The sequence below is a fragment of the Chrysoperla carnea genome, chromosome 2 (assembly GCF_905475395.1).
Source record: "Chrysoperla carnea chromosome 2, inChrCarn1.1, whole genome shotgun sequence".
NCBI classification, from domain to species: Eukaryota; Metazoa; Arthropoda; class Insecta; order Neuroptera; family Chrysopidae; genus Chrysoperla; species Chrysoperla carnea.
This window is the reverse complement of record NC_058338.1, coordinates 70868866-70880889: the sequence shown is the minus strand read 5'-3', so window position 1 is coordinate 70880889 and position 12024 is coordinate 70868866. Positions and strand designations below refer to the sequence as shown.

Sequence of the window (12024 nt, the reverse complement as noted above, 5' to 3'; positions counted from 1 at the left end):
ACTCCTTCTCTTCTCTACCCTCCAGTTATAATGAAGTCATATTTAAAATAAATATCATTTGATCTATAAATATAAAAATTAACCCCTATTTCTCCTGGTCACGATAAAACTTGAGAACGGATAGAATAATTTCGCTAATTCTTCTTTTGTTGGGTTAATTATTATCAAGAGAAGGTTCTTATGAAAGAAAAAAATTAAAGAAGTTGAGCGCAACATTAGAAAATTTAACACAAAATATTAAATACAACAAGTGAAGACAAACAATTGACTGAGTTAATTGTTGAAATACCATGTATAGACAGTGTTGATGAAGCAATCGTTTGTTTTTTGACGTCACGTTAATAAAAAAAGATATCCACTTTTAAATAGCTACACACACACTGATATTCTCATATTAATGCATACTATAAAATTTGCACCTAATAAGCGCCCTCGTGGGTAAACAGTGAAGTTTACAAAAAAAATTTTCAAACAAAAGTTGTTAATTTTTTTATAAAAAACATTTTTTACATTTAAACTTTTGTTCTATCTCTAACGGTTTACAAGATGGGTCCTACGAACCCAAGACCCAATTGACCCATATTGCTCATTTACGAACTTGACCTCAGTTTTTAGGTCCTGAATACGCTATAAAAATTTCATCTTGATATCTCTTTTCGTTTTTGAGTTATCGTATCCACAGACGGACGGACGGACAACCGGAAATGGACTAATTAGGTGATTCTATGAACACCTATACCAAAATTTTTTTCGTAGCATGAATATTTTTAGGCGTTAAAAACTTTGGACTAAACTTAATATACTATGTATATTTCATATATACATGGTATAATAAATGGTGGAAACGCATATAACTAGTGCATTCTATTACCTTACTATATACTTATGTATTTATTTGCGCTCCCACCATATTTTTCTAGATTGCGAATACTTATTTGAATAGTATTGAGGTAGTATTGATTATTATTATTCATTTATTGTGAATCGGTATTTATTAGAGCTATATGCAAGCTCAGCAAGCTCTAATACCGAAGGCTTCAGCCAAGCCGAAGGCCGAATGCCTGTCCAAAAGATAGAAGTTAAATTTGTCTTTAGCTGGCGGACTAAGCCGAGGATGGGCTTGCGAGTGGGCTTAAAGGACTTAGCGGGTGGGCTAAGCACAGTATAGCTATTAACGAATTGGAATTGTAGGTTAATTCCGATTTATAATCGCTAATCAATAGTAACAATTAAATTAGTTTTAGGTGAAACGAAGTTCTAAATTTTCTAATTTTTTTACTGCTTTGGGATATTAAAGTAAAATGAAATGTTGCATATAGCTTTATTTCGAATGAAAATGTAAAAATAATATTAATACTTGAAAACACAGTTGTTTTTACTTAAGAAAAAAAGATTTTCAATGACAAGCAATAAACTGGAAGTCACCTATATTAATTAATTCATAGATAGGAAATAAATTTTTTCGTTTCAACTTAGAAATTTTAATGGTTTTTTGTTAAAAGTAAAATGTCTCAAAGTTAAAAAGATTATAACTTTTATTTACTTACAACTTTTATTTTTTATTTGAAAATTCACTTTTATTTGAAAAAATTGTTAACATGTTTTAGGTTTTATTACATTGTCAAAACTGTGATAAAATAATGATATAAAACCTGAAAAATGTCAACAATTTTATCAAATAAAAGTAATTTAGTTTAGTCATTTAGTATTTGTAAAAAAAAAAAAAACCCTCGGGAAAAACCATCATTGGACTGAAGACATCAAAAATTGAAGCTCTGAACAATCAATTCGAAATTTTAACTTATTAATTCTTTAATAAACGTTCAGGGTTATCACAAGGTTAATGAAATCTGTTTAAGCATTTCTCAATTTTTAATTTAGATTCTTCAACTTTTTGACTTTTAATCTAGCATAAAATATTCAGTTTCAACTTTCTGTATATAAAAACATAAAATTAATGAAATTTCTTATCAATTTTGTGAAATTACAACGATCTTTTCAATAGGCAATTCATGAATTATTTTTAAAATGGTGCTTTGATTTCAATATAAGCCAAAGAAGCAAAATTATATAAGTGCTATTTTTATATATAAAAATATCTAACATGGATAAAAGAAGTTTCTAAACATATGAAACGATATTTAAGAAGTAATTCTTGGATAATTTTATTGAAGGCTGTCTATTCGCAAGAAATTTTAAAGTTATTTTATACGAGTAAACTTAAATAAATTTATAATAATCACATTTGGCTTTTAAATCAGTAAAATTGGGGAACTTATACAATCTTTATAAAATCATTCAAGGAATCACTGAGTAAAATCGTACGCATATGCATAAAAATATTCTCTAAGTTAAAACAGAAAAGATTTCACAATATTTAAGCCATAACAATGCTTTTAATATAATAAATAATAATTGAAAATGTTCACTGCAGATTGCGTGAGAAAAACGAAAAAAATTTTAAGCGAGTTGTACGAACCAAGGACATGAGTGAATAATGCTACATTCTAAAACTTTGAATTATAAAAAAATGTAGAATGACCTTCAAAGTTTCAAAATAATTTTCAAAATTTATGACACCTTTATTTACTCATGCCTTTAAATAAAAAAATCATGCAAATTTTAAATAAAAAATCAATTTGATAAATAATATATGATATATATAATAATTTAATATTTTATTTAAATAATTTTTTGTTATTTGTACTATTTAACGAATTCCATTCATGTAGATATGTATTTATTTCCACATGTATGACTGCACTATTTGTATATAAATTAAATTTTGTTAGAATATTTAATAAATATGTAAATTTTAATATGCAATGAATGCATTTATCATATTTAGAGCTAAAGATTTTATATGAGTCGAAACACGAAAATTCTAAATCAACTTTCACATCATAGTATTGGAAATTCTACGACTTCTATGAAAATGATTTTACGTTGACTAATTTGCAACAATTACTGCAAAGGGTGAAAATGAATGGTCGAGGTTTTGTAGTTTCACATTTTTTTACAAAAAACATCTTGCAGAGGAAACAAGATTGCGTTTTGAGCAATAGGGTTACCTACTCAAATAAAGTGTTATACACTTAGCGCCTTTATTTCAAGAAAAACTATTTCAAAAACAATAAAAAAAGACTTGTAGCAGTGAAGAAATGTTTGCATACGCACACAATTCAAATAGTACAAAACATACTCTGGAATTATATTTTAAATTGCTGTCATATAGTAGGAAACCTTTTATTATAATAAAAATTATTTAAATAATAAGCAAAAAAACATTTAAGTTTTGTGTTTTTAACATAATACATCTTTTTTTTTATTCAAACAATAAAAATTTGTTACTTTAGGCAATTGAAAATGCAGTTGTGAAAAAGTCATGATCTAAAATTGCAAGTATTTGATCTATTTAACGATCAGAATTATTCGTCCAAGTTTCGTATATTTCGACTTAAATCATATACGAGGGATGTATAATCAAGTGTCGGAGTAAATTTCTTTAGTCGAAACCCCACAAACTTATCGTTAATTTAGAAAATCAACAAAATTTTCTTGTCTTTGGGCTATCCAGGGTAATTAAGACGCAAAAAGTGTTAACAACAGCTCAGTTGACGTCCAAGGGGGTATTCTTCGAGATATCTAAAGAATCGCATCGAAATAAAAGCCAATTGTATTGGAATTGAACCGATATCTGAAAAAACTATACACTTCGTCATTAAATGAATGACTTTTGTATTCGTTGTGCCAAAATTATCCTACATAAAAATTTTCACAACATTTTGGAGCAAAAATTATTGTTGTGATTTTGTCGATGTTTTAAAATCCCTTGTAAAAGTTGCCAATTGGACGTGTAGTTTTTGATGACCTACTATTCGACATTTATCACGTGAGTTGGACTTACTATTGACGTAGTAGTCTGCGGGACAGAAACTTTTTTGTTTAATGATCAATACATATTCGAAAACTTTGTGAGTTGCTTCTTTCTGAAGAATCTACCAAACTTTCTCTCTATGATTTTTTTCGAAATTAGTGCGTTTTTAAATGAGCATGACGACGACATATTTAAGCTATAAAACTGAAAAAACGCAGCAGAGAATTTGTCGGGTAGCATAACCACTTGATAACATGAATAATTATTAAACAATTCAGCAAAAGTGAACTATGTATGTTTCTTGAACAAAATATTTTATGGTTATTATATTTATTAATGTTATCAAGTTATAATTACTATTAATGTTATCAAGTGGTCATAGTGTGCGACAAATTCCCTGCTTCGTTTTTCCAGATCGATAGCTCAATTAAATATGATGATATCATGCTCAGTTGAAAACGTAGCCTTTTTCGAAAAAATTCGTATAGAGATAGATTGGTAGACCCGCTAAAAGGAAGCTATCCGTGAAGTTTTTAGTGTGTATTAATCATTTAAAAGAAGGTGCTGTCCCGGGGACTATTGATTTCTATTTAATAGAACATTTTACTTATGCTGTTGTGTTCCCATTCGTTCAGCAGTCTTAAACAATTTTATTTGAGACAAACTCAATCAACCTCATTAATTTTTATTATTTGAATGAAAACTACTTAAAATCAAAGATAAAAATAAAATTAAAATATTTATTTCTAATTATATGAAGAGCAAATAATAAAACTTGAAGCCATAAAATTTCCATACCTAGGCCATGATGATGATGATGGGAAGAAGAATGTTTTTGTGAATGGTTAGTTGCGGACGATGTTGTATGTTCATCTGGGGTATCTAAACTAGGATTCGAATCACTCGGACTTTCTGTACCATTTTCATCCGATCCTGGACTATTACTATGACTATGATTATGTCCATCCTGACAATGTGAATTACATACAGAGTCTTCAGATCGTGATCGGCCAATAAAACGTGATACGCGACCAGATTTTGCTGCTTCGATAAGTGTACCCCACCGTCGTTTATGGGATGATGTGCGTTTTGAATGGAAGCGGCTGAAAAATTAAAAGTGGTCAGTTTTTATTTTGAAAGAAAGAGTTAAATTTGAAATTTGTATAGCAGTTATAGACCAGATCAGTGAATACTCAAATGCTGGCTTTTCATGGGTTTTTCAATTATTATTTATGCCCCCCCCCCCAAGATGATTTAAATAAATAAATGAGTTCAAATGTATTTATATTTAACATTGGTCTTATGGGAAAACGGTAGATGGATGATACCTATGTTTTCATAGATTTCTCCAAAACTAGTCGGCGGAAATTAAAAAACAAACTATTTAAATTAAAGTTAAAACCTTAATAAATTATTTACAACAAAAAACCCTTGTGCTAGACTAATTGAGGATGTATGAGAATATGAGTAGGGACACAAATTCAAAAAAATATATTTTTTCAATTTTGATCGTGAATTATGTTATAACTTGACAATAAAAGACGAAAAGTAAGAATAAAATTTCGATATTTGGCATAATTTTCAAACAATCGAAAATTGAAAATTTTGTTTAATTATTAAGTGTTCGATATTTCGAAAACCAAAGCAAATATCGAAAAATTTTACCTTTATTTTTCGTCTACATTCATGAAGTTATAACAAAATTTATCATCAAAGTTGAAAATAAAGTACAAATAATTTCAACCACAAGTCTGAATCTGACTTGGCGCTCCTACTACCTTAAGTTTAGACTTGGAAAATAAAAGTTATTTGAAAATTTAAGTTACCTTCTAGCACTGCTTGAATGATGGAAATTCTGACCTTCACAAATACTATTTTGTGACATTGAAACACTATGTGATTGATGTGGTAATTTTTTGGGTGTTGAACTTGGATGATTTCCAAAAATATTTGATAATGTTGAACCAAACAAATCATTATGATGATTCGCGTCACCATGATGTTGTTGCAATGAGGCAATAAATTCGGCAACCGGTGGCAATGTTGCTGATGTCGGCGGTGTAGGAGCTATATTGAATCCCTTCATTAGGCGTCGTTCTTTTTGTCGATTTTTCTTTCCACCAGATCCTGAAAATAGGTAATTATTATGTATACATAAAAAATATAAACGTCATAATTCCAGGTGATTACGTGCTTCTGCATGGAAACAAAAAGTATGGAAACTCCAGGAGATCCTGCAGAGTCAGAGGGGGGAAAATGAAAAATAACATATCTAGCGTATTTGTTGACGGGAAATTCAATGGTGATAATGGATTTTACCTTGAACATAACCTTAAAGCTATAGCGAACCAAAAATTGATTCTTCAAATGAGAACCCTTATTTTTTATTGCGGATTTGGACAGAGTAGAATATATTACATCAAAATATGACTTTGATCCATGACCTTCAAGGCAAGAGGGACAATTCTGGTATGGTATATTTTATGTTTTTTTCCCGCTGACTCTGCAAGATCTTCAGGAGTTTCCGTACTTTTGAGACAACCTGTATAAAGGAAGCGAATTTTACAAAAATAATTTGTTGAAGAAATATTCTGCTGCGTATTTTTAATGTGAATAACGTGTAGGTACATGTAAAATTACCTTTGAACAAATTTAAATGAAAAAAAAATTGTCTTGTTCAAACCTGATCCCATTCCGGATGCTGTTGATGTGTTCATTCCACTATTCTTCAATATTTCAATTAATTCACATCGGAATGCACTAATATCTTGTTTAATTTCATTAACATCATCTTCTGTTACACCTTGGCTTTCTGCTTTACGTTGTTCAACTGTTACGTATCTTCGTACCAAATTTCGCATTATACTCTAAAATAACGTTAAGTAACACTATGTTAATTAAATACAGTAAAAAGAGGGTTTAAGCCTAGTAATGTATCGGAAGAACTACTGAAACTCGTATTTGTTATTAATATTCGAATAAAGTCTCATTAATTTCTTCATTCAGGTCTAGAAATTTGAAAAAATCGATTTTTGAATATTTTTAAAAGTAAGACCCTTAAGAATATGTCCTTAAAAAATTTTTCAGTGATACAGCGGATTTTCTGGCAACGAAGTTCGAATTGATTGCTCTGAACTGCGAGCTTCTGTTGCTTCAAAAGAAGGCAAAGCAGCTCGGTTAGCAATAACTTTGCAAGACATTACATATGAAGTAGTAGAAGGCATAGTATGGATTTGAGATCGCCGATTAATCCAAAATGAGTAATATCATTATCTGAGTTACTCTCTCGGAATTGTCTCTCAAACTTAAAATGAATTTTTCTTGAAACTCAATTTTGTGTGGTGGTTGGCTTGATTAAATTATTAATAATCTGTTAAGCCTATGTGGTAGGTTCTGGTAGGTTTCTAATTCAAAAAGATAATATTATTTTGAATAAATATAATTCATTTAAAAAAAACAATGCTACAATACGAAATAAATTTTTATTTAAATAGGATTTTTTGTGCAGTATGATTTGTGTTGAAAAAGAATTTGTTGTGAATGCCACAAAACCTCTGTACGCAGGCGGAAACTTTGATATGTTTATTACTACCGAGAAATCACAAGAAACCTTATGTGGAAGGTTTCTTGTGATTTCTAGGATAGTGAATATTTACTCTTCAAGTATGTACCAATGTACCTATATCTAAAGTATGAAATACTGGATTACACTTTAAAGACTTCTTACTTAGTGGATCAGAAAAGATGTTCTCAGTAAGTGTGACTTCTTACTAAGTGTCTAGTGTTTTTAAACGCACATGTATGAAACTGAGAAGTTAGTCAATTATAACTAAAGGAATAAAAACCTGGAAAACGTTTGTGCTTGTGAACGTCCATATATGAACTCCAGACGAATGCCGGTATAGTTCCTATCAAAAAGGGGCTGAACACCATATCCTTCCAATCACTAACCTGTGCAACGCTCAGAAATCGATATCAACTCAGTTATAAGGCACCTTTAGAAATTTCTTAGTGAACGAGAATGATAAGAATCATTCTTAGCCCATGCTTTATGGTTCTTATCGCACGATATTTGTTTGCCGGTTGGGAGTTAAAACCAAAAAAACTGCAACAGACACCAAAAACGGATATCTTGGTTACCTAGGAAACTAAAACTTTTTAATCGATTTAGGTTGCCATGAATTTTGAGAAAATGCAAAACTTTTTAACTGTCTATTTGTACTTTTTGTCAAAATTTTATGTTTTATCATTTAAAAAAAATTGAGTTGTGAAAGTTATCTGAAGTTAAAGAAAACAAAGATAATTTAAAGTAAGTACAACGCAATTTTAATGTTACGTCACAATAAATATCCTAATCAAACCAAACGTAATGTACTCACATATCGGGTTGATTACTAAATCAGAAGTATGTCTTTTAAAAAAAAGTATTTCTACTTCTAAAAATAATATCTTAAATTTTCAGAAAATATCTAGTAAATAAAAAAGTAAGCGCTACATTTATAATGTACCAAGGTGCGAAAGGAATATAGTTCTTACAAGGTGTCCCATGATACCTTTCGATCTTTTTTTGTTAAGGGACAACTGATTCATTAAATTGTCGTTCCATGGGCAATAATAAAGTCGCCCAAACCAACACACACAAAAAAAAAACGATCGTTACTTTTTATAGAGTGTTAATTATTAATTAATTATTAATAGAAAGCCATTCGCGTCAATAGATTTAAAAAAAATTATGTTTTGTATATAGTTTTTAACATAGCGAGATAAGAAAGTAAGAAAGGAACATACTTCCTACCGGGTGTCCTACGACACCTCTCGCATATTTTTGTGATGATCTATAAATAACTTTAGACGATTTGTGCATCTGCATAGTTCCTATCAAAACCTTCCAATTCATGGTTCTTTAGTCCAACATTAAGAACTAAGGGGGTATTATGAATTATATCAAAGTTAAATAATGATACCCTCTTTTGTTTTTATAAAAAACGGAGGTAAAACTTATTTTTTACTGCTGTCTGTGTATAGAGGTAATAAATTTGTTATCACAATATAAAATGATGTTCGTTCATAATAAAAATGAATGTATATTTAACATTATTTAACCAGCTACTTTTTTTTTTTTTTTTTTTTTAAACATTTTACAATAGGAAATGGTCGTTTGTAAAAAAACATTAAATAAAATTTTAGGGTTGAAAGAATTTTAGTATAGGACGTGTACGGTGCTTGTACGTATGGGAAAGACGAAAAAAAATATAATAACATAGACGATAAAATGTATGTAATTTAATTATAACACAAAAGCACCTACAACAAAGTACAGGTGATTCATATTTGAGATAAGGTTTATGTTTTACACTTTACTGGAAACTTTTTTACCTCTATAAACATAAACAAGAGTGAACCGGTTCGCAAATGTAAAAAGATTAAAGGAAAAATTATTTAACATAATAAATAAAAAATTTAAAGAAACTCCCGACACAAAATCAGGTCTGATTGATTCGCCTATGGTATCGTAGCTGCTAAATGGATGATTCAATTTAGATTTTTTGTTAAGGGGATATAAACATACAGAGTCGGATATTTTAATCTATCTGAATATCGCGCCATAGGTGCCACCTATAAAAAAACGACCAAAGCAAAAATTTTAGGAATGGATGGGCGACATCATGTTCTGACATCAGATTTGACTTATTTTTGCGGGTTTATTTAGCCAATAGCTAATTTTGATTCTAAATGGAAAGCGATAGAATAACACTTTAAATTAGAAAATCCTCACATTTTTCATCTACACCATTTTTTTTAGATAATCGACAGCGCGACTTAAAAATATGTCATTATGGCATTTAATCTAAGGAAAACACACTACACGCTTTAGGAAAAATGATTTAGCCAAAAGTTGTCAAGAGCAATAGACGACATTTTTCTGAGTCCATGGCTTTAACCTTAAGTGTATTTTCTTTCGATTAAATGCAATGATGACTTAGTTTTAATTAAGTCGCATTTACTCCGAAAACTACCGTTTTTCGTAAAAATGTTTTTAAAAATTTTTTTTATTTTTTTTAATGAGGATGAACTTTCTAATTGAAAGTATTATTCTATCTTTTACCGTTTGGAATTTAAATTGGCTATTAAAGCAACCCGAAAACTAGATCCAATCTGATTTCAGAACACAACACACTCAACAATTTTTGTTAAGGTTATTTTTAATAGGCGGTGCCTCTGGCGACTTAAAATAATCCACTCTGTATATTTTGATCACAGATCACAACAGGTGCTATGAAACATAACGATTTCGTTGGTTAGAATTTTTGATTAATTCCTTTAAAAGCTCAAAAAACGGCTTTTGTGGTGGTATCTTTTAAAATGGAAATTAAAATCACTTCCTTGTGAAAGTCATACAAAATCGATCTAAATATAGACGTTGTGTGAGTGTTCGTATCACATTTTTTTAATGATGTTTATAATTAAAATGAAAATACTACTGCTACTAATGGCTTCAAGGTGTAAATGTTAGTTTGATTCGGATGTTAATTCTAGATTCCTAGATATACTCCTTCTACAAGAATATCAGATTACGATTTTTTAATGCAATTAGAATGAATAAATTTTACTACAATTTACTAAAGTAAAATATTCTAGGAGATCTACCTACCATAGAATTTTTCGTATTACGAATGGGATTACATATACAGTCCATCGAATATTGGTCTAACGCATTGTCAGGGAATGCATGTTGAAACTACGTTGAAAGATCGATGCAGTGATATCATTTTGTGCGAATTTTGTAGAATCATATTTTTTGATTTTTAAAAATTAATTTTGCACATATTTTATTTTACATTAGTTAAGTGAAGTGAAAGCTACATTAAAAAAAGTGAAACCCTCGGGATACGAATCCTTTATTTTTGAAATATAAAAAGAATCATTTGTAGAATTATGGGCCATAAACAAAGTGAGAAATTCATAATACATACTTGTTTTAGTATAAACAATAACACAAACACGATTCATATAAATATGAGAAATATTTCATATAATTTTTATGTTATGAATATATAATATTGCTCTTTTTAGCCCAATATACTAAACTAGATAGGTCTAAATAGAAAAAGATACAAAATAAATAAATGTGTAAATGCAGTATAATAAGGCTATCTTTGTCATACCAAGCTAAAAACATAGATTCAATTCTATTTCTATTCATATATTTTGAAACGAAGGAAAGAAAATGACAAAATTGAAAAATAATTCTATTACTTACCTGATATCGAAAATCACGTTCGCTAGCCTGTTTAACTTTCCTCTGTAATCATAAAGAAAGAAAATATTATTGTAATAATTTTTACAGATCGGTTATTGGCAGAATAAATTTTCCATGAAAATGTCTAAGGTCTTTTGTCGTTTAGTATATTAACATACAGTGTGTCGCATTTAAGATGAAGACACCCTCATATTTTCGTAATTTTTAGGAATGAAATTGATTGAAATTTTTCACAGTCATACAGGGTGATAGGGCACATTTTTTAAGATACTTCAGATACTTCGTCAGAGATATCGAAAAAAAAACTATTAGTAAAAGTTGCTTAGAATATTTTTGTATGTCCATTTACCGATTTTCATGAAAAATCGCATTTTTTCATTATTTTGGTCTTTACTCAAAAATATTACTAGTTTATTGAAATATTTGAATACATAACACATATTAAATTATCAATTTGTACAGTTTTTACATTCCATAGCAAAATAGTTATAAAAGTTTAGTTTTTAACTTTATAACTAGTGAGCTATTGAATGAAAAAACTGGACAAATTGATAATTTAATATTGTTATGTATTCAACAAAACCATTAGTTAAAGCTATCTGCAAATTTTCAACTGCCTATATTTTATACTTTTGGAGAAAATGAACACCATAGTTTTGTCCAATAATAATTTATAATTTAAAAATTGCGCCCTCACGGGTAAACCATCATGTTTACGGAAAAATGTTGTTAATTATTAATAAGTTGACCTCTGTTGTTTATTTACGAACTCAAGCTCAATTTTTACGCCTGGAATGCAAGAAAAATTTCAGCAAAAATTTTTTCGTTGTTGGTTTATCATGTTGACAGATAGACAGGCGGACGGACACCTATACCAAAAATTTTG

General features: G+C 29.3%; 1 protein-coding gene across 1 annotated transcript in view; it reads right to left on the bottom strand.

The window, feature by feature from the left end:
- The window catches only part of LOC123292894 (transient receptor potential-gamma protein), a 149181-nt gene that overhangs the window by 6004 nt on the left and 131153 nt on the right, over positions 1-12024 (bottom strand). Inside the window, exons 14-17 of the mRNA XM_044873608.1 lie at positions 11139-11180; positions 6561-6744; positions 5704-6004; positions 4676-4980 (exon numbers count right to left, since the gene is read on the bottom strand). Of these exons, the coding sequence (XP_044729543.1) occupies positions 4676-4980; positions 5704-6004; positions 6561-6744; positions 11139-11180 (832 nt within the window). The remainder of the gene's footprint in view (positions 1-4675; positions 4981-5703; positions 6005-6560; positions 6745-11138; positions 11181-12024) is intronic.